General features: G+C 36.2%; 2 protein-coding genes across 6 annotated transcripts; both read left to right on the forward strand.

The window, feature by feature from the left end:
- The first annotated feature begins 176 nt into the window (after positions 1-176).
- plscr3b (phospholipid scramblase 3b) lies at positions 177-17,212 on the forward strand. Of its 5 annotated transcripts, none has more exons than XM_067442951.1 (9): positions 177-373; positions 991-1,060; positions 4,233-4,442; positions 6,594-6,658; positions 8,237-8,279; positions 8,470-8,690; positions 15,304-15,465; positions 15,566-15,733; positions 15,966-17,212. In XM_067442951.1, exons 2-9 carry the CDS (start codon positions 1,048-1,050, stop codon positions 16,023-16,025), a joined length of 942 nt encoding a protein of 313 aa, XP_067299052.1. In that variant the 5' UTR covers positions 177-373; positions 991-1,047; the 3' UTR covers positions 16,026-17,212. The 5 variants fall into 5 exon arrangements, with proteins under 5 accessions (XP_067299052.1, XP_067299050.1, XP_067299049.1 ...); XM_067442949.1 differs by having other exon boundaries at positions 178-373; positions 900-1,060; XM_067442948.1 differs by having other exon boundaries at positions 178-373; positions 940-1,060.
- Positions 17,213-19,340: 2,128 nt separating this feature from the next.
- Positions 19,341-25,476, forward strand: si:dkey-62k3.6 (phospholipid scramblase 1). Its single transcript, XM_067451307.1, has 14 exons — positions 19,341-19,505; positions 19,625-19,696; positions 20,450-20,599; positions 20,738-20,863; positions 20,957-21,121; positions 21,265-21,432; positions 22,319-22,513; positions 22,671-22,829; positions 22,947-23,011; positions 23,150-23,192; positions 23,351-23,550; positions 24,368-24,529; positions 24,627-24,788; positions 25,028-25,476. The coding sequence occupies exons 2-14, from the start codon at positions 19,684-19,686 to the stop codon at positions 25,076-25,078; spliced, it is 1,659 nt and encodes a 552-aa protein (XP_067307408.1). The 5' UTR covers positions 19,341-19,505; positions 19,625-19,683; the 3' UTR covers positions 25,079-25,476.
- Positions 25,477-25,775: the final 299 nt, after the last annotated feature.

Below are 25,775 nucleotides of genomic sequence, written 5' to 3' on the forward strand. Positions count from 1 at the left end.
TCACGCGTTTGTCAGGAAATAAATAGTGCTAAACTATATGTGGGTTAGATATATGAACAAATTATTCCAATTTCTTTGTCGTATATTGAACACTGCAATGATCCTCTTTCTTTAAAAAAAAAGAATCTCGCTTAATTGAAGTCTTGTGGCTTTCTCAGGTTTCTAATCTAATGCGTCATAAAAGGGGAGGAGATTGATGAAAACGAATGCTTCATATTTGGGCGTTGTGTTTCAACGATAGAATCTATCTTTTTAGGCAAAAGTGTAAAGCGAAAGTGAAGGATATTATTTAAAACTTTATTTTTTTCATATATCTGACAATAACAACTACTCTGTGGATATTTTGTTCAAGGCTTGTTTGTAGAGCGGAGATGTAAGTGAGAGTTTTTTTTAACGGTGGATACACTTTAACCTTTTCGAATCCTCGGAGTGCTATTTAATAAGCTACACTTTTGTAGTATTAAGTGTTAAAAGGCTATATACATTTATTAAGAAAATAATCTTAAATAATTAAATTGCCTTTTTTTCTAGAGAAGTTTTAGGGTATAGGGGGTTTTAAGGGATTGTTCTTTTTAAAAGGTTTTTCTTTTCTTTTTGCGAATGCTTGGCTATGTCTTTAAAGGGAAACAGTTTAGCTACTTGACCTCATAAGATAAACACAATCTAATATATAACCTTCGCCACACCCACTGACTGACGTCATGGTATTATTGCTTCAGTGTGTTTCTTACCATAGACAAGAGAAGGTGGGGGGGAAACTAAACGCCATACAGCAGCCTAAACGAGAGTTAATTTGTTGTCCGAATCCGATTTCCTTTAAGATCCGGTTGGTTTTGCGTATTTCTTCATTTCCTTTAAAATTCTGCCTGACCATTCAACGTGGGTCTTTTCATTTCAAGTTGATCTTCTGTTTTCTGGACCTGTTCTGCTTGTTTCCAGCGATTGTATTGTGCACAACACAACTTCCCTACATTTTCTTCGCCCACATAGTGATCGTGGTGCTGCTCTACAGGCGTTGGCTCTGAAAATCACTGATCTGTCTTCAACATGTCTGGACCAGGTAATGATAATTATCTATTTGTATTTCTCTTGAAATGCAGTATCATGTTTGTGGATCTGTAGTTCAGGAAATGCAGCATGTAACTTAGTGATCTAAACAACTAGTGAGTTTTGCAATAGCTGACCTACAGTACAAACCTGCAGTAACTCATTCATGAAGTTTACAATCATTGTGCTGAAAACTATCCATATTGTCTCTTTACATGTTTCTTTTTTTCCTCTCAAGTGTGATTTGTGCTGTTTCAATGAAGGTGTTGAAATGAAGGCTTAAAAAAATTCTCTAGAGGTCAGTGAGAAGGAATGCAGGAAGTGTAGCCCTACAAAAGTGGCTGTGTTCCCAATTTATAAGTTTCCACAGGATAGGTTTGTGTTGGGGATGTATGTGATCTTAAACCATTAAATGTCTGTGGCTTTAGTTTGACCAAATTTTATTTATTTATTTATTTTCTTATTGTGCAACACTTTTCCGAATAAGGATATATGCAAATCTGTGATCAGGTCTCTAGCAAGTCATATCTCCGAGAGGATGATTTGTGTTCTGTCTTGCTATCAAATAGTCAGAGTCCCACCTACAACAGATTGCATTTTGCTGCTAAATCGACAGTCAAGTGATTCTTTAACTCCATTAGGAGTTTTTTCTCTGGAGCAACTGTCTTCTTAACAATCTGGGGAATTCCAGCTAGCTTCACCAAGCAGACTTGCACTATTTAGTCAATGTTAAGAAAGTGGATCTTTCTGTTGCAAAAGGGCTTGCTTCATCCATTGTCTTGTTGAATTTCTTTAAGTGCCAGTGAAAACCAGAATGGCAAGAAGGGAGTGTTCAAAAATTGCAATCACAACCTAAATGTCAATCCTTTTAAAATGGTCATTAATTGTACTAATGGAACCATCAATGCCAATAAAGAACATTTTTATTTTTAAGAATGTATGCTGATATTCTTCCGATTCTCTTTTAACTTAATTGTAATAGTGGATGTTTGAAGACATTTAGAGCTAGTCTAAATGATAAATGACTTGCAAGTTTTTCCCAGCACTTCACATAATGCTTTGAGCCAAGGACACGTGATCGTAAACGGTGAGATGGCATGATGGAAGCGGTTTGCAATTCCATGTGGCAGGTCTTGAGAATCAAATTAGCAACGATTGAGGGCCTAGATTCAATGTGAGCTCGGTTGGTCTGCCAGATGGCCCAGGAAGCGCCACTGCCATTCATCAGTAAGCATCATAACTTCACCAACAAGCAATGTCATGAATGATGTGTACCATATTCGTGCAATAACTTACCACTTCTGGTTCAACAATCCTTTAATTCAGTGATTTCCCCTATGCGAGTGGTCAGGAATTGTTAGGGTAAAAATGCATATTAAAATTGAAGTAAGTTTAGATTCACTTTAAATAAATCTCACTTTCTCCCCTTTAGCGACATGTCAGCAATCCTGTTTTGAGCACCTCAGTCATGTTGATGCTTGGCACGGTTTTCTCTCAGCTGGCAGTGAAAGGCACTGTTGTTTTTTTGTCTCATGGCTGTCAGGCTAGATGTAAAAAAAAAACCTTTTTTTCTGTCGCTGTGTCTAGGTAGGAAATATAATAGTTTGTGATCATACCTGTATGATTTTGGAGGTATACTAGTTACATCCTTAATGTTGGGTCTTTTAAATGCTTTTCTCAATGGCTCCATAATGTGGAGAACAGCAGATCTTTGGTTTTAGAAGTCAGCAATCTAATACACAGCCTGCACCTTTCAAATGTCTTTAGTATGCTAAGGGTGGTGCCTCAACAGCACCTGGATGAGACCTTTGTGATGAAAGAGCTTCATTCCCTTCAAATTCACCTGGCCTCTTTGTCTTCTTAAGGCTGGTGAAAGATTTGAATATTTCAAAAACTGAGCTTATTCTTATGAATTATGAAGCTTATTGTTCAATGAGAGGATTAGACATCTCAAGTATTAAGCTACACCTGTAGTGTTCACTCCGGAGAAGCATTTTTTAGGTGTTCATACATGCATTTATTTTATGTAAATTGTTTTGTAACAATGCAAAGTCTTTAGTGTCACTGATTAATTGAATACATCATTTCTAAATAAAAATATTAATTTCTCAAACAATTTTTGAGTTAATGATTTTTGATTAATGAAATCCTAATAAAATAGTCCAGCAGAAATTACATATTTTGTCCTAATTGGACAATTTTAATCTACTTTATATGTCTGGGGGAAAAAACATAGGTTGTTGTTGTAAAAGATCTGATGTAATTAAATATTTACCATCTTCTCTATTCCACAATTGCATGCATTGTTCATGATGTTCTTATAGATAATGACACCAAATAGTCAATATTGGTACAGTGAATTATTTATTACCCTTTTTGTTATTGGTGGATATTTTAGTTTTTTCCATTGGAATGCCTCACATAGGCGCTGCAGTCTAAAATAAATCTATTCCACAGAACATGGGAAGCCTGCAAAAAATAAAATCTGATCATATAAGAATTCCCTAGCATATGTGATTCTGTGTCTTCGATTGAAAGGGAATAAATCGGTCAGTTGTTCCAGTCATTTCATAATCCAGAATACATGGAACAATACATTCCAAGTCATCAGGACTTTCTACAGTATTTAAGGGCGTTTAAGGCATGTGTCTATGATTTAAGACTAAAAAGAGTCAGGCTTCTGTAAAGTAACAAAGTACAGGTGGGAGTAATCAACAGAGTAGCTCAGACATCAATATGTAGAGTTTCTGACTTCAAGACACAATCTGAAAGGCCCATACAAGCACAGCTTCCAAAAATGTACACAAACCAAATAACTCCATAATCTGCACAAAAACATCCCAATTATTTTTGTATGCATGTGTGCATTTACTACCTTGGATGGGTTAAATGCAGAGCACAAATTCTTCTGGGTTACCATAATTGGCCTTGACGTCATGTCACTCTGAGCCTCTCATAGGCACTCAACATGGTACAAATGTAGCAGACTTGCATGTACCAACTGTTATTCAAACAACTAAACAAAATGTGAAGGCCAGATACTATATCTTATGATTTATACTTGGTTCCCTCCATATTTATTCCCCCGCATCTTTGCTTCTTATTTCTCATAAGAATAAAGCTAAATAAGCAATATACTGACATTATGGTTTTCTCTCTTTGCATTAAAATTTGTGTTATACCAGGCTACCCATCTCCACACCAGCCTCCATACGGCATGCCCCAGCCAGGCGGACACTCCATGCCCCCCTATCCCGTGGGGGGTTATGGAGATCCTGGACATACTGCCCCACCTGCAGGATTTCAAGTAGGGTACCAGCCAGTTCCAGATCAGCCAGTCATGTATCAGCCTGGTCCAGTTAGTCCAGCATCTCACCAGGGCCAGCCATATGGAGGTAAAAATGTCTCATTTCTACTTGATTTACAAAAACCTCAAATTGTGGTAGGTATAAGATAAATGTAAGTTATCCTATTATGCACTGATCAAGCATAAAATGATGACATTATAACATTATGTGACGTGAATAACAGTGATTATCTCTTCATCACGGCACATATTAGGGGGTGAAATATATTAGGCAGCAAGTTAAGCTAAGGCTGGCCCATGTGGCCCAATCAAACAAATGAGCTACTGTAGCTCAAATTGCCCAAGAAGTTAAGGCATCACAGTTTGTTGCGTATAGGGCAGCATAGCCTCAGTCCATTCAGGGTGCCCATGCTGACCCCTGTCCTCTGCCAACAGCGCCAACATGTATCTGACTATGAATAACCCACTTTTAGCCAAAATAACCATGAATTTTGTTGTATTTTTTTGCCTAAATAACTTGAGATATATTCTATCATGTAAGCAAAGTCAACAGCGATTTATAAGGTGTTTGGTTTTATTTTTGTTTTGTTTATTTGGTTAGACATATACAATTCTGCCTGGATTTAGCCTAAACATTAGGATTGTGTTTAGACGGCTCTCAGGGCTACATATGAGTATCAAATCACCTCCCTAAATACATCCTTTTCTTTGTACACTTGTTGTTCTTCAGAGATCTCTACTGCTCTGGGACATGCGATCCTTGAAATCTTAGCAATGTAACTGGGCGTTAGAGTGTTATCTGTTTAAGAGACACATGATTTATTCGTCTCTCCTTTACCCACAGCATTGTCTTGTTATTGTTAAGATCTTCCTGAATTAATCATGCTAAACAACAGTGTTTTGCTAGCCTGACGTGGTCATAGTCAATTCTAGTCAGAATATGAGTCTGAAACTGCTCCATTGGGCTGTGATTATGGGGCATGTTTCAACCGAACCAGGAAAGATATCAGTTGGATAGACCAATCAGAGCAACGAATTAGTTAGTTGTCAACAGAACTCAACTGCACTGTCTGTTGCCAAGTCCGCGTTTTTTTTATTTATTTTTTTCGCAGATTGTTTTCCATGTCCGCTTGTTGAAGTGACATATAGACCCATGAATGTGTATTTTAGCAGGCAACCTTGCCAAAATAACATGTTTTACCCCCCCAAATGCCTTTTTTTTTTTTTCCCGGACAACCCCCTCGAGAAGCTATTGTTTTGGGCTAGTAGTTTGCGGGTCTTGTTGTAAAAATTTGGCAACCCTGTCTGCACGCGCGCTGAAATAAACGATCTTTGCCGGTGTTGTAAAAAAAAAAGAATTTAAAGTATACACAGAGTACTTACCAACATGATCATTTCTGAGAGAAATTGTAATGGTGAATGCATATACAAACAAGCTCTCCGTTTAGGATTCGAAAAAATATAATCCAAGCCCCTTTGATGACGTGCATGATTACGTTACTGTTGATCATCTGTCCGTCATCGTCTAAAGCCCGCCCTGATGATTTCATTGGTCCGAACATTTTCTCTTCGGAGATAATCATTCCTCTATGGAGCAAGGTCAGAACGAACTGCCCAACCTAAAAATGTTGTGGGCGTGGCTAAGTTTGGCTGGCATTCAGGCTAGTGTTTTGCTGTAGAATGCATTAAACTGAAATGCTAAGCATGACTGCAATGATTAAAATCTTTCTCTTCACTTTTCATGATCCTGTGCAAGTCGGCTACACTACAACATCTTGTCCCGGTTATCTTCTAAACCAATGCTGATAGCAAGTAAAACGCAAATGACAAATCTGTTTGATTATCTTTATTGGTGTGATGTTCATTTAGATTCACTAAGAATCAACCAGACACCTGAGTCAAAACTTGTCTTATAGGATAATAATGCTCATCATTTGATAATTAACTTCTGCCATTAGCCTTGACGTGTCAGTCAAGTCAGTCTGTTTTGGCAGCCAAAGGGGGGCACACATAGGCCTGATTGGTGTATATAATATATTAGAATGTACTATTATATAATATATGCTACTATAAAATAATATATATTTAGTCATTTTAAATATTAAAAAAGCTATTTACAATTCTGAATTAACACATTCCACACAGTCTAATGAACTTTAATACTGGAAAGAAAATGCATAGCAATTGTTTGATTATGCAAGCTGACTAATGGTGATGTGCCTCCATCAACTTTCTCTAGCACCTGTAGCTGCACCAGTGTCAGTGCCTGCTGGAGTACCACCTGGTCTGGAGTACCTCACTCAGGTAGGCCGTTAACCTCTTAAGATCTGGTACCATTTTTTTGGATTTCTGCCTGATTTGGCCTACTGAAATTGAAAAGCTTCCCATACAAACACACACAGTGGTCTAAGTTCAGAATGCTGGTGTCATTTTACAGGAAACACTTTGAAGTTACATAAAACACTGCTAAAAGTGCTAAACATGTAAGTTATGTGTTGTCTAAGCTGTATTAATGGGAAGGTTTTCAATTTGGGTAGGCCAAATCCAGGCGGAAATGGTACCAGAGTAATTTAGTGTAAATACATTACTTTGTCTAAAACAAATGCCAAAGTGATGCATATCTACAGAAAGTAGAGGCTCCAAGCTAGTCATATTTATAAGGCAAAGAAAACTGGTAGCATCGATGCATGTTTTTCCAATAACATCAGTTATACTGTAATAAAGATGTATTCTGTGTAAGATTCATAACATACTGTGTTTTGCATGTAAGAGTTTCAATGATGAAAGCATTGTTGATTAGTAGTTCTAAAAAAGATCCTGGATGCGGTGTACTAGCTTTTACACATGCATTTTGTTATCTAAAGTTAAAATTTGCGAAATTTAACACGACAGCGATCAACTTGAGTTAAGCATATTGAGTATTTATCATCTCTGCTAATGGCTAAGTGTATTACATTGTAACTTTATGCTAAGTAATGTTATGTTAGCTATATTAGGCAGCTTCATGTGCTAGGGATACATGCTTCATGAAAACATAAACCATAAAAATGTATAATCAAAATGAAAGATTACCTGTCCAGCAGAAATACAGCCATCAAGGAGTTGTTTTTCAGCCCTTTGAGGTTCCTCAGTTCTTGTCATCGTTGAAAAGACACGCTGATATTTACTCCCTTTTGATTTCTTTGTTTATCCAAAGACTTTTTGTGCATTGCCTTTTCTTGTACTGTCTTCCTTTTTTTTTGCCTCGTTTGCCTTCGCTGACTGCAAAACCCTGCACTGTGAATTTTGAATGCTCTTTCTCTGCCATTATTTTGCCTTGGTTTCGTGCCTCTTAAACTGCTCAAATCAAACGGGTGCGCGCACTCGTGCAGATCATATAGCGAATGTAGTAGTAGCCATGGTAGCGAGAGAGTCACCCAAGCCAATCCCTTGTTTCGTCCCGAACAAAAAATAATGAGCGGTGTTTATTGCAGATTAAAGAGTCACTCGATTTTTATACTCTCCTTTTCAGAGTACTTACATTTTAATTATGTATTGACATATAAAGAAAGTTTAAACAAATTTGGACAAAAGTGTTTTAGATCATTCCTACCTACCCTACCTTTAAGTTGGGAGGCCTGTCTTTGTGAGAACATGGCGACTACGTTTTATTTGCAATAAAATTGGCTACATTGCCTGTACAAAATATAATACTATTATATTAAAAGTAAAAGTGACAAAGCTACATAAAACAAACCTGATGAGCATTCATTATTCATCATTTTATAGGTGCGTTAAAAAAAGTTTTGTTTGTTTGTAGAAAAGGTACATCGACATCTTTCTGACATATTTTTTTCCCATAAGTGTTTCTGTCTTGTTAATAGTAAATTCTCTGCATTTCAGATTGACCAGGTCCTTATTCATCAGAAAGTGGAGTTGTTAGAGGGTAAATCCCTTTTTTTGTAGTAAATGTTGTTAAAGCTGTATGTATGTATGTATGTATGTATGTATGTATGTAATATATATATATATATTTTTTTTTTAACCCTTCCATTCACTGTTGCTTTTTTGCTAAACTTTGTTTAAACCGGAGACTAATTTTTCAATCTCTCTGCATATTTTTCTGTCCTCGATAGCAATCATTGGCTTTGAGACCAACAACCAATATGAGATCAAGAACAGCCTCGGTCAAAAGATCTACTCTGCCAAAGAAAAAAATGACTGCTGCACGCGCAACTGCTGTGGTGCCCTGCGCAGCTTTGACATGAAGATCAAAGACAACACTGACCGAGAGGTCATCCGACTCATCCGACCTTACCGTTGTGTCTCCTGTTGGTGCCCCTGCTGCCTGCAAGAGGTATAACAGACAAGTCATATCAGAGCTAATGTAAGGTTAACCCTAGATTGCATAAAGTGGGTCCTATGGAATTATGACTGAAAACAGTATTTTTGGATACATCTGTCAATAATAATGTAAAAGAATTAGTTAAGTCACATAAAGACCAGCAGCTAAAGTTGAAGTTCAGTCTGATGACAGAGAGTTTACTAAAGACAAAGTTCTCCACACTTCCAGAGGCCATTACAAATGAGAAATAAGATCCCAGCTCAAACTAAAGGATTACCTTATTCACCCAAAAATGAAAGTCCTGTCATTAATTACTCACCCTTATGTTGTGCCAAACCCGTAAGACCTTTGTTCATCTTTGGAACACAAATTAAGATATTTTTGATGAAATTGGAGAGTTCTCTGGCCCCAGCAATTTAATTACCACTTTCAAGGCCCAGAAAGGTAGAAAAGCGATCAATAAAATAGTCTATGTGACTACAGTGGTTCAACCTTCATTTTAAGAAGTGACAAGAATAAAATGAAAAATAACTTTATTTAACAATCTCTTCTAGTAGGTGTCAGACTCTTGTCATTTCAAGCAAACTAACCCTTTTAAGAGTTAGTACACCCAAATAAATGATAGAACATATTTTCTCTCCCTCATGTCGATCCAAAACATAAGACTGTCGTTTATCTTTGGAAGACAAATGAACATCTTTTTGATGAAATCTTAGAGCTTTCTGTCCCTCCATTGGCAGTCTACCATTACCACTTTGAGGCATCAAAAAGTTCATAAAGAGATTGTAAAACTAATCCATATGAATTGAGACGTTTAGTCCAAATTTTCTGAAGAGACTTGATCGCTTTGTGATGAAAAGATTTAATTTAGGCATTTTTACAGGTTCGGATAGTTTAACAGTACTAGCAGCATCCAAGCAAGGTATTCTTTTCTTTACACATGAGGTCATTTAAAGACATTATTTGGCACATTTTGTTCTATATACGTAAGAAAGTTTGGTAGAGGTCACAGGTGAGTCATCGGTTAAACTCTCCTTGGGACTATGGCGTGGTCACATGCCTCAAAAAAATAATAAACAACTCCTGCAAGCACAAATGGATAAAACATGCGCAATATGTTTTCCCTTCAAGGCTTTTTTGTTGTTGTCAGGATTTCACTGGAAAAAAACATGAACACTACATCCATGCAGAGCACTGATACAAATCTTTGGACGTGATCACGGTCATAGTTAAACATATAGTGACAAATTGTGCTTTAATTCTTGAAAATAATTAAACGTACTAAGTATTCATACGTGTCAGTGGATGCATGTAGTGTGTTATTGACCTTTATGTCCTAAGACAAAGTTGTCCTTTAACGCTTCTGCCTTCTTTAGTTCATAGACCATGAGATGGCAGTCGTGAATGGCAGGGGAATGACGCAAAACACACTAAATCGTATGATAATTCTAACGTGGTGACCAATTTAGTACATTCAGATTGTAACTTTATTCAGTAGAAACATAGTAAAAAAAAAAAGCTTCAGTTAAAGACAGCTGAGCTTTTGATATATAAGAGGTCATGATAATATAAGATTATCCTGTAAGTTTCAGAGCTGAAAACATCCTTGTTAGTCAAAGAAAAGCTTTTATAGACACCAGGCCCAGAAAACTTCTATATTGGGTCTGACAGGAATGGTGCAACAAACTTATGTGAGTAAAACATCTTTTTTATATGTAATAGTACTAGTCCGATATCGACCGATGACAAATAAATCATTGTGTTTGATAAAGACAAGTTGTAGTTGCCACTTTCAAAATAATCTCTCCCTCATGTGAACTGAACTGACAGGGGCTTAGATATGACGGCGGCGCTGAAGCTCATTAAATATGCAAACCTTCTCAATGCATTTACTTCCAAGTCTCCAGTGCCGCACGCCCATCAAAACCCAGCATTCAGAAGACAGCCTCAAAACCAGTGTAGAAAATAACCTATTACTTTATTAGTTATGTTATTTTTGAATGTAAAAACCACATGAACAGCATTAGTTGACCTCGGACAACAGTATTAAAAAAAGAAAAAAGCCACTTCATGACACCGCTGAACAAAGGAAGTGGTGAAAACTGGCCAAAAGTTAGGCTTAGAAAGGTGCAAAACATGTGAAAGTGAAAGGTTCTGTCTGCAAAGATCGTTTTCACATGGTATGTGAGAGAAATGTGGGGAGGTTTAAACTACAATATAATTTTAAAAAGTAGATCCAAATTAGTTTAGAGTTTGCTTAGGAAAAGTACAACTGCACTTTAAAGAGTACATTTATAAAGAGTAAATCTTTTGTCATTTGTATCAACAAGTAAAGTGGATAAATAAGGTCTCTGGTTATGCACAGTAACGAGATTCTGCGTCCCCTACAGGGCGCTATGGGGAAAGCCTCTTACCGCCCTCTAGGGGATGCAGCGTGAGTTCCCTTTCGAGGAAAAAAAACATGTTTGCTGTATTAAAACATTTGTGTATTATTTCCATTGTTTCATTAAAGGGATAGTTCACCCAAAAATTAAAATTAGCCTATGATTTACTCACCCTCAAATCATCCTAGGTGTACATGACATTCTTCTTTCAGATTAATAAAAATTATATTAAAGTCCTGGCTAATCCAAGCTTTATAATGGCAGGGATTGTTTCTCTGTATTTGAAGTTCATAAAAATGCATCTGTCCTTCAAATAATGTGCTCCACACGGCTCCTGAAGGTTAATAAATGCCTTTAGAAGTGAATTGATTTTGAATTGAATTTGTGTAAGAAAAATATCCATGTTTAAAACGTTATAAAGAAATTTTTTGCCCAATCCCCTTCCGTATTCATTAATGGAAAGTGTTGAAAGTGCCTCTGCAGATCAAAGCATAGACTGTAAAAATAAATATAGAAGTAGTGCCCGTGACGTCACCCATAGGATTCCTATGAGCCGTTCTAAAGCGTAAAGTAGAGACGAGCTGGCCGTTGCCATCTTGCTAGCGCGTCATCGCGTGTCACTCCCGGATAACAGAAAATGGGCGGAATGTGGGCAGAGCTTCGGTGACGTAATAACTATAGACGGCAGATAAAAGGCCATCCACCTGTCACTCAAAGTAACCACGCCTTAATTATGCAGAACTTGAAGGCTTTAAATGATATAAACAAAAGAGTTTCAAAAATTCACCCCCCTCACAGTTGTCATGAAGGGCAAAATTAGCCGTATAGGCCAAAACCACAATTTGTACCAGGCTGTAAAGTTGGGAATTTTAATATGGGGCTCAATAAGATTCTGCTCCCTTCTGGAGCCTGTCCCTAGTGGCCAATTGAGGAATTGCAGTTTACATTACTTCTGTATTGTTTTCAAGTGAGCGCAGGAGGTTGCCTCGATTCAAAGGCTTATGCAACCAGTTACGCTCATCAGACATATGCATCATGAACTCTGAGGCACTTTCAACACTTTTCCACAGAAGGCGATCGGCTGGAACTTTAATTAATTATATTTTTAAATATGCACTGTAAAAAATTATTTAGAAAAGGTTAGCTGGTTGCCTTAAAATTGAGTTCATTGAAATTATAATTTAGTTAATACAATGAACATTTCGAAATTCGACAACCTTTATTAAAATATTAAACGATTGTGTAAGCATATTGGCTAATTGTGTGTGTTTTATTTGTGATGACGCAGTGAAACATGCCAAATTGCTATTTTCATGATTTATCAAATTTTTTATGTGGTTCAGATACAAAAATATTTTGAGTTTCTATTTATTAAACAAATTTCCTTTAGCCTGACGTGGTCATACTCTATTCTAGTCAGAATATGATTCTGAAACTGCTCTATTGGGCTGCGATTATGAGGCGTGTTTTAACCAAACCAGGAAAGACATTAGTTGGATAGACCAACAACCAATCAGAGCAACGAAGCAACGCATTGTCAAATGTCAACATAGTTCAACTGCACTGTGTTGCCAAGTCCGCGTTTTTTCCGCGAGTTGTTTTCTATGTCTACGTGGGTTGAAGCGACTATTATGTGATATATAGACCCATGAGTGCAAATTTTAACAGGCAACCTTGCCAAAATAAACATTTTACTCCCCAAACGCCATTTTTTCCCCCCGGAGAACCCCCTCGAGAAGCTATTGTTTAGGGCTAGTAGTTGGCGCGTTTTGTTTTAAAAACTTGGCAACCCTGTCTGCACACGCGCTGGAATAAACGATCTTAGCCGCTGTTGTAAAAAAATAAAATAATTTTTTGAGTACTTACCCAACATGATCATAATTTCTGAGAGAAATTGTGATGGTGAATGCCAGGGCCGGCTCTAGCTCTTTGGTTGCCCTAGGCGAGATGGAGTTTAGCGCCCCCCCACCCCTCACCCCACCCCACTCACTTTTATCGTCTCTAATTCAGCACATGTCTGTTTTCCTAGGCCGACCCCTAACCGAGAAGCACTTATTATTAAACACGTTCGACGCTTTATTTCCACTTTTCAAACATTTTCTCACTTTTTATTGAAAATGAATGCCTTTCCGATCTGATATGTGATGGGAAATGGTATAGAGCGAGTGTGGTAAAAGGCAGGATCGAACCTCTGATCGATCTGCATCAAATCTTGATGCCATGCATCTTACCACTACACTACAGCCACTGTGAAGAATTTAGTGGACACAGCATATTTCTGTTTAACGTAAATAATATGGCATCTATCGTTAGGCTGCTCCAGTAAAAAAAAAACAAAAACGAGGCCGTATTTATTTCCTTCCGACGCCCACGTAGAGAGCGTTATTCATATTCATAACGAACTGGACTTTTGATATTTAAATGACATCCATGTAGGTTATTGTAGATTATTGTCAGTGAAGTTATGTTTGCAATACGTATAGTAATTATGTAGAAAACTAAGTGATAGCTTATTGACAATATTAATAATATTTATAAAATAAATATTAGTTGATAAGATTGATACTAAGTAATTTTATTTTGTTTGACAACTTATTGGCTGAGATTAGAAGACTAACCTCTATACTTTCGATTTTCTTCCTTTCTTTTTTTCTCTTTTTCCGTCCCTGTGCGTCCGCGGGTTTAGGCGCCTCATTTTTGATGAATGCACGATGAGCACTTGCCTGACCTAACGCCTGAACTAATAATCAATAATCACCATCAATTCAATCCAATAAATAGGTTGATAAGTAATTAAACGTGTGGCTGAGGGGGCGCCCTATGATGATCATGTTTATAAACATTATGTTGTATTTCGCTTGTTCCGATTCTTTGCTTAATGGGAAGTAATGGGCGGCACCCTAACACAATTGTCGCCCTAGGCGACCACTTAGCTCGCCTATAGCAAACGCCGGCCCTGGTGAATGCATATACAAACAAGCTCTCCGTTTAGGATTCAAACAAATATAATCCAAGCACCTTTGATGACGTGCATGATTACATTACTGTTGATCATCTGTCCGTCATCGTCTAAAGCCCGCCCTGATGACTTCATTGGTCCGAACAGTTTCTGTTCGGGGATAATTACTCCTCTATGGAGCAAGGCCAGACCGAATTGCCCGACCTAAAAAAATTGTGGGCGGGGCTAAGTTCGGCTGACATCTAGGCTAAATTTCCTTCATTTTATCAACTCAAATTTTTAATTTCAATAAACTCAAGTTTAAGGCAACCAGGTTACTTACTTTTTTAAGTTAAACCAACAAAAACCAGCCAAAAAAATTTACAGTGTGGAAATTTTTCTTACACAAACGTGACAATTTGCTTTATTAGCATCCCAGAGCTGTGTGGAGCACGTTATTTGAAAGACAGGTGCATTTTTATAATGGACTTCAAAAACTCTGATTGTATTTGTCTGAAAGAAGAATATCATATACACCTAGGATGACTTGGGGGAGCGTCATGGAATAATTTTCATTTTTGGGTGAACCATCTCTTCAATGTTTATTTTTTTTTTTTTTTAAAGGACAGACATTCCAGTAGGGGTCATTTTGACCCTGTTTATGCACTCCTGTTTGTTTGTTTGTTTGTTTGTTTTTGTTAGTTTTTTCTTGCATTCAAAGGTAAAAAAAAATCTCAATTCAAAGTCTCAAAAACCTTAAATGTTTAAATCTAATCACTGTATAGGACCTGATCTTTGTGTTTGGTTTTAGCTAGTAATCCATCTAATGTTGTGTGGTCTACTATTGACACGAACATGTTACTTATGAGTTATAAATGGCATAGTCAGTATGGATCTAAAAAAGGAGTCCAAGTCTTCAGAAAACTATAATATATAATAATTTATATTGCACAACTCTTTCCAACATTGATAATAAGAAATGTTTATTGAGCTCCAAATTGGCATACAAGAATGATTTCTGAAGAGTCATGTGACACTAAATACTCACAGGAGTAAATTATATTTTAAAATGTATTAAAATAGGAAAGTTATTTTTTATTGTAAAAATATTTAGCATTATCCGTTATTTTCAATCAAATAAATGCAGCCTTGGTGAGCATGGGACTTTCAAAAACATTACTGTCCCTACCTTTTAAACTGTGTATTTATGCATGCATGGATGGCTATAAGCTTAACATCAATTTGGACTATGATAATTAATGCATGTACTGTAAGTCAGTCTTCTTTTGAATGTCACCTTCAGATGGAGGTACAGGCCCCCCCGGGAACCACCATAGGGTATGTGAAGCAGGATTGGCATCCCTGCTATCCAAAATTCTCCATCCAAGGGGCCAACAAGGAGACGGTGATGAAGCTCGAAGGGCCCTGCTTGGCATGTAACTGCTGTGGTGACGTGAACTTCGAGGTAGCTATTTAGAATTGGGTTTAAAATCAAAGGCAGGCACTGTTATGATACCAAGCATAATTCTTTTGGAACGGGTGGAAAATTGTATTTCTTTCTTTAGCTCAAAGGCGGCAAAGACGGTGCTGGGAAGCCTATTGGTCGAATCAGTAAGCAGTGGAGCGGCCTGTTAAAGGAAGTCTTCACTGACACTGACAACTTTGGCATTCAGTTCCCTCTGGACATGGATGTTAAGATGAAGGCTGTACTTTTGGGCACTTGCTTTCTTATTGTGAGTATCAAACTAACAACACATTTAATAAACCACACATTGAATGATAGTCTGAAGTGCTCAGTAAGGACTTTTGAGAGCATTATGCATTCTTCACAGATCGTTTACCATTATGCAACTACGATCAATGTAAAACTATTTTATTAAACCTGAAATCACGTAGGCTAGAACTCATTCTTCCCTACTAGATATCTGTTCTGACTCTGTTTTTTTTGTTTGTTTTTTTTCATAGGATTTCATGTTCTTTGAAAAAGTTGGAGACACAAACCAACGCAATACTGTGTTCTCTTAGAGCTCCTGATGAGTCACTTCTAAAGTAATACATTTTCAGTCAACTTGCATCACTTTGGAAACATTTAAGGACTTTTAGTTAAAATGATGACATTTCCACAGTCAAGGGATGGCCTTGGAGTCTGGATTTCCTTTCTATTTCCTATTTCCTGTGTTTTCATTGGTAACCAAGCCTTGTAGACAGCTGCCACTGCCGTGAACCCGAGGGATAAGTTCATGGTCATTTTATAGTGTTTAATATTTACAATAATAATAGCCGAGGTATCATGAGTAGCTATTCACTGGTGCCTTTAAAACATTCATTGTCCAGTCATTGCCTGGAATAATTACAAATTACTGGTACAGTACATGCAGCTAACATTTTTTAACTTTTAATGGAATTTTTTTTTCTCATACATGAATATTTTTCTGTCTTTAGGAAGGAATTCCAATTGTATTGTGCTAAATGAAAAACATTTTAGCCAATGTACACAAATGTTCCTACAGCCAAATAATGCACGATGAAATGGGCAGCACAAGCAAGTTACTGACTTGGGTGGGGGGGTGGGGGGTCAAGTATTTGCATGTATTACTGTATGCATATTGCTTAAAACGGGTAGAAAGCCAATTTGTATTGACTAGAGTCCAACAGGGGGTGCTTAGAAAAACTAGTTACCTATTGACTATATAGGATGATCTTGTATATTAAATCTAATAATAAATTAGTAACCTGTCATGCAAATTTAATCTGTTTTGTCATTACATACCATATGGCAATGTCTTTTGTCCTGGTTTGCTATATAGAGATGTTTTTAATTTTCCGAAATTAAGCGACACAAGTTAACTCACACTGGATGGAAACCTTACAAATGTTCACACTGATATGAGATTCTCTATCTGTTAGGAAATATGCAGACTGGGGAGTGTTAAAACATCTGTGTTTTGGTCAACATGTTCCTTAAACTTATTGATATTTCCTCACATTATACATTAAAGTTGTTCCCTAAATTAAGTACCACAAACATGGTAAATTGTAACCTTAACAGAAAGACGACAGTTACATTTTTGTACACATTTTCTTTGTTAATCAAATTTACCACTACAGTAGCGAATTACTAACTGTTTAAACTGAAAGTTACAATTTCCCTCGTCTATCTATCCATAACCTATATGAGTAGACGAGGGAGTTTGTGTGTGTGTATGTATATGTATGTATATATATATATATATATATATATATATATATATATATATATATATATATATATATATATATATATAATATGCACGCAAGCATGCATGTGTTTGTATTCATTTCTATAATTTGCAATATCAGTGTAACATTATACATAATAAACGTATATAAAATGATGTTAGTGATTTTGTTTTTATGACTGCATTTAGAAAAAGGTTTTAAATGCATTCATTGTAAAAATAAAAAAGTAATTTTACAGTAGCTTTGCCACATTTTTACAGATTTGTCCTATTTTTTTAATGCAGTAAATATTAATACATTTAAAAAAATACTGTGAAATCATGTCTAATGTAAAATAACATGAAAAATATATCTACCTGTATAACCATAAAGTTTTTTTTTTTTTAACATACATTTTTAAACCCTTTTTCCTCATCCACTGTTCCATATACATTAATTTACTGTATAGTCCACTCTTTTAGTAGTGTGAATAAAAGTGTGAATAAAAAAGAGCGAATTTAGATACTAGGTATCATTAAAGATGAACACCTGCTGTTAAGTCCTGAAGGACCAAGAAACAACTAAAAGTGACTTCAGCCACTGCCTTAAAATGAAATCAACTGAAGAGAAAAGACATTTAAATCTCACAATTCGATTATCTAAATCTGATAAAATTTTATGAGCGATTACATTTGTCATACATCCACAATTTTCTTGTTGCAGTTTAACAGCGTTTTCCTATTTCTGTTATTTCCCTGTCCTTCAGTGATGCCTGTTAATAGCATGTGTTCATAACTAATGGTATTTTAATTAATCTCTTAATAATCTTCTCAATTACAGCACTGCATCAGTGTTACTTTAACACTGTAGTATGCACACGGAGCAGTGTTCATTTAACACTGAATATTTTAATATTTGATATTTTTGGTGGTTAAAGGTTTAGTTCACCCAAAAATTAAAATTAGATGTTTATCTGCTTACACCTAGTGCATCCAACATGTAGGTGTCTTTGTTTCTTCAGTAGAACACAAATGAAGATTTTTAACTCCAACCATTGCCGTGTGCCAGTCAGATAATGGTGTGAATAGGTAACAATTCTGAGAGCAAAGCAAACTAATAAAAAACATGCTTGGACAATGTGCACAAAAATCCTGCTGCTCCTGACGACACATTGATTTGTTAAGACACGAACCAATCGGTTGTTGTGAGAAACCAAACAGTATTTGTTATTTTTTAACCTCATATCCCGACGAGTCTCATCAAGTTTTCCCATCAGCTATAACTTCCGTCTGATAAGGACAAGCACTGTGAAGCTGCTTTGACACAATCGCGATTGTAAATGCGCTATATAAATAAAGTTGATTGATTGATAAGGTCCAACTGATGCGATCATAGAAGTATACATAGATTCCTCATTAGTGCCTGCACAGATCGGTCGAATAAGACCTCTACATAATGTATATCTATGATGGCGTTAGTCACCACACCCAGTACAATTTTGAGGTCAATAAGATGCTCTTGTTTTTGTTCAACTGATTTGCCTAAATCAGTGGATCCTCATTGTCCACAAATGTATCCACCACACTCACGATATCTACCCTATTAATATATGTTATAGCTTGGCATAACTAGTTTATTATAATGCTTGTTTTGTCTAAATAATTGTTTTGTCTAAATAATGTCATCTTGAGACCCTCTTGAAAGGTTACTGAGGGCCCTGGTTCACCACCAACCTTCCCAACAACTGCGTTCCCAGGTTTATATTTTAAAGGATTAGCACAAAAACGAGAGTAATTATCATTAAGTAGTTCTTTTTGTAGATATGAGTATCCAATTTAAACAAAATCAGGGGCCAGATTCAGATTAGATCAACACTTTGCATTGCATTACATAATAAATAACATAAATGAATAGATGGACAGAAGTCTGATCTTAAGTTATTAATAACACTTTAGATGGCAGTTATTCGTTTTGTGGTGTTTTGTAAGTATGCTATGTAAGATAGATTTTATATTTTACTTGCTAAGTAGTGTGACGTATGAGGCTAAAGGATATTAAAAACTCACACCTTTCTCAGGTTGTTAATTTGAATATGTAAGAAAAGGGGAGGGGATACTATAAAACAGAAACCACAAGTGCATGTAAAGGATAACGCCACAAACACAAGTATCTGTATTCGCTAAACAAAAGGAAATTCCTAAATATCATTAATTCCTTTATCCTAACAATCATTCCATCACCAAGGAACTTCTCTACGAGGGGGCTTGTGTGTGCAGCATCCTAAGGCTTTGTTCAGAGTTTTAATAGGTAAGTGATCATTTACCATTTGTCTTAGGTACTGGAAATCGTACTATGTTTCTGCCTTCATTTGGACATTGGAATTATGTGTTAGAATGTATTAATTTATATTTCCCTCATCACCATAGAGGTCGTGCTGGTTCTCTAATAAAAGGTGACGGTACAGTCAAACAGACTTGTCTTCAAAATGTCAAAAACAGGTACTGAAGTTTTAGTCGTTTTAAATAATAATGGTAACACTTTACAATAAGGTCTCATTTGTTAACATTAAATAATGTAAACTAACAAGGATCAATATGTTTTTACTGTATTTATTAACCATCCTTATGTTATTCAATTTTCATGAATTAACTAATGTTAACAGATACAACTTTTGATCTTATTCTATTAATAAATGCTGAGATTAATATTGTTATAGTTCATGTTAACTAATGTGGTTAACTAATGAAACCTTATTGGAAAGTGTTACCATATTAATAATGTCTTTATTTAATGAAGTCATGGTGTTACTGTGCTAATGTTTCTCTTGCAGGTTACTGCTATGTGGTTTGTCTTGTAGTGCTTAGTCTTCTTTGAATTACATTTTTTTTGTCAGTCTAAAAGTAGCAGAATGAAATGCACAATAACATGTTTTGCCACATTCTATGTAAAACATACAACATGTTGTGTTTGTATTCTGTCTGTCAACCGTGAGTACATTCTTTTCTGTATGTATGTAACTGAATAGTTATAATTTCACTTTCTAACCATCAAGTTCAACATTGTTTAGAAAAAAAAGCCTTGGGCCAGAAAGTATGACAGCTTTATTTGATGAACAAACCAAATTAGTTATACTCTGAAAATCTTACCCCATATAGCTCTCAAATCCCTTTCACACTCAGATTCAGTTTTGGTGTGTAATGACGAATGTCTGTGATCTGAAACCCAGATGATGATTTATCATCCTAATCTAGGTTGTCCACCAAATCCCAAGCATCAGCCTGAAGGTTCTACATTGGCTACTCCAGCCACAGAAATTCATCCAGACAATCAACCACCTCCAGTTCAGCCAGCCTTGAATCCGTCTGATAATCCAGCACCTCATCAGGTTCTGTCACATGGAGGTAAATGTTTATTTGAGTTGTATAATATTTAGATTTTCATTCATTTCAAATTGGGAAGGGAATTAACCTCAACAACCCTTAAATAAAAATTTGTAGTAAATGAGACAAATAACTCAGCTAAACAAAATCTTAAAATAGGTTCTCCACAAAAAGACCTTCAAAATCCCATGGCTCACCCTGAAGGTCCTGCTGCAGAGCTCCAGGCAGCCAACCCTCCACCTCCAATTCAACCAACCTTAAAATCATCCGATACAAGTAATCCAGGTAAATTAGGAATATACTGTACATCTGACTAAAAAAAATCTGCTAAAACAGGAAGAGAAAAAAAAACAGTATTTTAACTTTTTTGCACTATAGGCTGTCCACCCCAAACCCACTCTGCAAATCCAATGCCTCAAATAGAAGGAACTGAACTGGCTTCCTCAGCGACAGAGCTCAAGAACCGACCACCTCCAGTTCAGACAGTCATGAATCCGTCTGATCCAATTAATGCAGCTCCTTGCCAGATTAAGCTGTATGGAGGTAAACATATACATTTATATTTGAGTGTTACATACTATTCTTCAAATGTTCAACCAAAACAAAGGGAACAAACTGCATAAATTTTATATTATTATACTAACTAGATTATTAAAACATTAAAGGTTTTCACTCTCTTAAACTAGGCTATCCAGTCCAATTCTACCTTCCAAATCCCATGCCACAGCCTGAAGGATCTGCACCGGCTCCTCCTGTAGAGCTCCAGCCAGTGAATCAACCAGCTCCAGTTCAGCCGGTCATGATTCCGTCTGGTCCAAGTAATCCAGCACCTCACCAGGTTCAACCATATGCAGGTAAACATTGACTACTACAAACATTGAAACATAGGCACTATTTAATAGTGTACACTAAACCTGAAACTCAAAACAAATTGAGGTAATCAAAGTTGAGAAACAAAATTAAGAAATTTAAAGTTTAAGCAAGCAGAACTACATTTCCATTGCATATTCATACCCAACTCAAAGAATGTAATGTCAAGTATTTTTAGTAGTTGAAACTTGGCTAGCTTTAGCTGGTTCAATAAATGTAACCTTGCTTTTTGGTAACACAATGCCTTGATAGCATAGCGTTATGCTGAATGAGTAATATGAATCATACTGTATATTTATTCTTAATCAAGCTCATGCTCCACTCATCACCATGAAGCCCCCCCCCCCCCCCCCCCACAAAAAAAACCCATAACAGAAACACTTCTTAAACCTGCATAAAACATTAAACACTAAATCTCCTACTTGACATAATTGTGCACAAAGAAAATTATGATACATAACTTTAGCATTTACCCTCCCTTTTTTAGTATTTACCCTCCCTTTTTTAGTATTTACCCTCCCTTTTGAGTGTCATGGCAAAGCATCCTCGGAAATAGAAATCCCAGCCCAGTTTCATTTAAATTTAAGTTTACCTAAATTAAGGTAAGAAACAAGTTCATAAAACTCAAAACAATGAAACAATTCAGATTACTTTAAATGTGTCAGTTTTGAGAACTCAAAAGAAGAAGATCTAAATGCTTATAAAAGGTTTATTTGATTGAACTAATTTGTTTAATTTGAGTTGGCTCTAATCAAACCAATTAATTATTTTCAATATTAGGGTTTAGAGTGTTATATTTAGATGTTTAAATTGTATTTATTTAATGTAATTTGTGTTTTTACTCTCTTTATCAAATATTGTTTAAACTAGGCTATCCAGTCCAAAACTACCTTCCAAACCCAATTCCTCAGCCAGAACAGTACATATCTCCCTATCCCAAAGGGGGTTATGGAGTACCTGGACAAGCTCCTCAACCTGCAGTTAATCAAGAAGCTCCAGTTCAGCCGGTCATGAATCCGTCTGCTTCAAGTAATTCAACACCTCACCAGGTTCAACTATATGCAGGTAAACATTGAATAGATGTAGATCTGAGTTTTACGTAATATAGAGATGTGAACATTTTCAACTAAAAACGGCTCTATTTTCCATATACAATAAAAGTTCATCTTTAGCGCATCAATATATAGTGGCACACAAAAAAAATATTATTGTCTCACTCTAGGCTCTGCGCCCCAAAACAATCTTCCAAATCTTCCTCATGGTCCTACACCGGCTCCACCTGTAGAGCTCCAGCCAGGGAATCAACCAGTCCCTGTTCAGTCGGTCATGAATCCGTCTGGTCCAAGCAATCCAGCACCTGACCAAGTTCAACCATATGCACGTAACCAGAATAAATGCATATAGGAGTGTGATATAATATTTACATGCTTGTAAATACTGTAAAAACAATGCAAGGCTAATGATGATGTATGTCTATCCTCCTCATAAACTTCTCTAGCACCTGCAGCGCCACCACTGGTTATACCTTTTGGAGTACCACCCGGTCTCGAGTACTTGACTCAAGTGGGCCTCACTCACTCTCACACACACACTCGCGCACACACACACACACACACACACACACACACACACACACACACACACCCCATTTGTCTTTTAAGTGTGATGTATGGTTACTACCTGTTTTTTTTCTTTCTTCAGATTGACCAGATCCTTATTCACCAAAAAATATCATGTATAGAGAGTGAGTCTTCTTCTAGCCCTTTCTTGTTAATGTTTTTTGTGTAATCATATTACAGCACAGCCAATGTTTAAAAGCATTTTTGATAACACCTTTATCTTTTCTGTTAGAATGCATACTTTTACCTATGTGATGCACACTTTGATCATACTTGTCTACAGTGTTCACTAGTTTTGAGACCAAAAACCAGTATGAAATCAAGAACAGCATTGGGCAAGAGATATACCATGCCAAAGAAAAAAGTGACTGCTTTACACGCAATGTCTTTGGTTCAGCGCGCCCTTTTCAAATGCGAATTAAAGACAACACGGGCCAAGAAGTCATACGGCTGCACAGACCATTGCGCTGCTTCCTACAAGAGGTAGAATAGACTTGATCAAACTTATCAAGGGTTTTGTGTTGTCTAAATACAATGTCTTAATAGAGATGTTGAAAGGAGTTCCAACATACAAGGCGCCATTGGCATCTATAGTACTATTACACAGAATCAGTGAAACCTTATTTTTTTGTGACGTTGTACAGAATAAATCTGTAAATTTGTAGTCTAGCTTTTAACAAGAATAACTGCTTTGTGAAGGAATGTTTTATAAACTACGACGGGAGATGTAAAGTCTCACTAGCCTATGCGTCACAACTCCCGATTGTAATTTGAAGTTGTTTTTCCATCAAAACTTTTCCTGGTGTAAATGGGGATGTGATATGATTTATTTGTTGGGACATGCTTGCCAAGTGGAACTGGCAAGCAGCTGTGCAGATATTTGAGCCAAATTCTTTTTATGGAAGAGTGGCACCAGGGTTAAACTATATTTAGCATGACATGGATGCCGTTCTATTTTTAGCTGTGTGTTTACATGCTTCTTATAGGCATTTCAATATTTAATATTCTGTATTGTAGAATCTGATTTTCTTTCCCCAGTTGCTCCTATACAGTCACTTCGCCAGTTAAGTATTTAAATGCTCACCTAAATCTGTTAGACCATAAATGGATTTGGCATTCATATAAAAAAATTGAGAAATTGCTATACATTTAGTTATAAACAATTGGATTTCTATTCAGCGTTCTTGAAACGCATGTAAATGTTTTGAAGTACCTTTAAACAAGTCCATGTGTTGCTTACTTACTCATCCACATACTTTCCTTTCTTATTTTTTCATTGATGTGAATTTTCCATCCTCAGATTGAGGTACAGGCTCCCCTTGGAGTTACAATAGGCTATGTGAAACAGGAGTGGTCCTGCTTTTTACCAAGATTCTCCATCCTGGGCCCCCACAATGAGATACTACTGCAAATCCAAGGGCCCTTCCTTCCACTCAAATGCTGTGGTGACATAAACTTTGAGGTAACTTTTAATTCAGGCAATTTTATTTTTTAGTTATGGCTTTTTGCATTTTGCACACCAATGCATGTGTTGCACAACTAAGAAGGTCTGTTTTTAGGTCATAAGCATGGCTGGTGGGAAGGCAGTTGGTCGAATCATTAAGCAACGAAGTGGTTTCTTAAAGAAATGCTTCACTGATGCCACCAACTTTTGTATCCAATTCCCTCTGGACATGGATGTTAAAATGAAGACATTACTTATGGGTGCTTGCTTCCTCATTGTGAGTATTAAGTCAAGGATTTCAGCAATTGACATCTTGCTGTATGTATTGTAAGCTAGAGAAGTTCATTCAGAGATCTGGCATTTTAAACATTTTTTGGGAAATTACCCTAAATTTATGGGAGGAGAAGCATTTCTTAATCCATTTTGCATTTATTAAATTTGGCCCATCATATTATAGTAGTGATTTTTATTTGGACTAATCTCTCTTCATTCTCTTTCTTTCTTCCTTCCTCATAGGACATCATGTTCTTTGATAAAGGTGGACAATTATTTTTAAAATTAATATAGTCATCATAAAATACTTTTTTTTCTATTTCTATTAATTTCTTTGGGGGTCACTTTTATAATGTTGGTGAGTTGTTTTTGGTGTTTGTCTTTTCAAAATAGTGACTTCACTGTTAGGGAATCATGGTGTATGTAGATAGAAATGGCTCATTCTAATGTAAAAAACAAAAACAACATAACGGTTCATTATGTAAGGTCTTTATACAACACTGAATACATAGTTATGTATATTATATTGCATTTCTGTCAATGGATCCTCATAAAAACTACACACTGTACCTTTAAGCCTTAAATGTAAACACCTAACTTTCTTGATTGTTTAATATTTTGCTTTGAAAATAATATAAGCTTAATAGTACAAACACTGTACATATTTGCTTTAGTGCATTAGAGGAGACAGCCACAGAGGGGAGACAATTGTGTTTGTATAACTTTGCAAAGCTATTCATTGATTTACGTTTTTTTAAAAGGGATACATTAAAGTGACTATAAATACATGTATAATGTACTTTATAATGTTGCAAAATAATTCTTTCAAATAAATGCTATTCTTTTGAACTTTCTTTTCATCAATGATTCCTGTGGGGAAAATGCAGTATGGTTTCCACCAAAAAAATGTTAAGCAGCACAACAATAATAATAAAACAAATGTTTCTTGAGCATCAAATAAGAATTCAATCAACCCCAAACTGTGCGCATT

The sequence above is a fragment of the Pseudorasbora parva genome, chromosome 1 (assembly GCF_024679245.1).
Source record: "Pseudorasbora parva isolate DD20220531a chromosome 1, ASM2467924v1, whole genome shotgun sequence".
NCBI classification, from domain to species: domain Eukaryota; kingdom Metazoa; phylum Chordata; class Actinopteri; order Cypriniformes; family Gobionidae; genus Pseudorasbora; species Pseudorasbora parva.

Coding starts and splice junctions, on each gene's coding strand:
- plscr3b (XM_067442951.1), top strand. Junction 15,466..15,565: donor GTGGTGACGTGAACTTCGAG/GTAGCTATTTAG, acceptor TTCTTTCTTTAG/CTCAAAGGCGGCAAAGACGG. Junction 15,734..15,965: donor TGGGCACTTGCTTTCTTATT/GTGAGTATCAAA, acceptor TTTTTTTCATAG/GATTTCATGTTCTTTGAAAA.
- si:dkey-62k3.6 (XM_067451307.1), top strand. Junction 20,600..20,737: donor TCAGGTTCTGTCACATGGAG/GTAAATGTTTAT, acceptor ATCTTAAAATAG/GTTCTCCACAAAAAGACCTT. Junction 22,830..22,946: donor CCAAGTTCAACCATATGCAC/GTAACCAGAATA, acceptor AAACTTCTCTAG/CACCTGCAGCGCCACCACTG.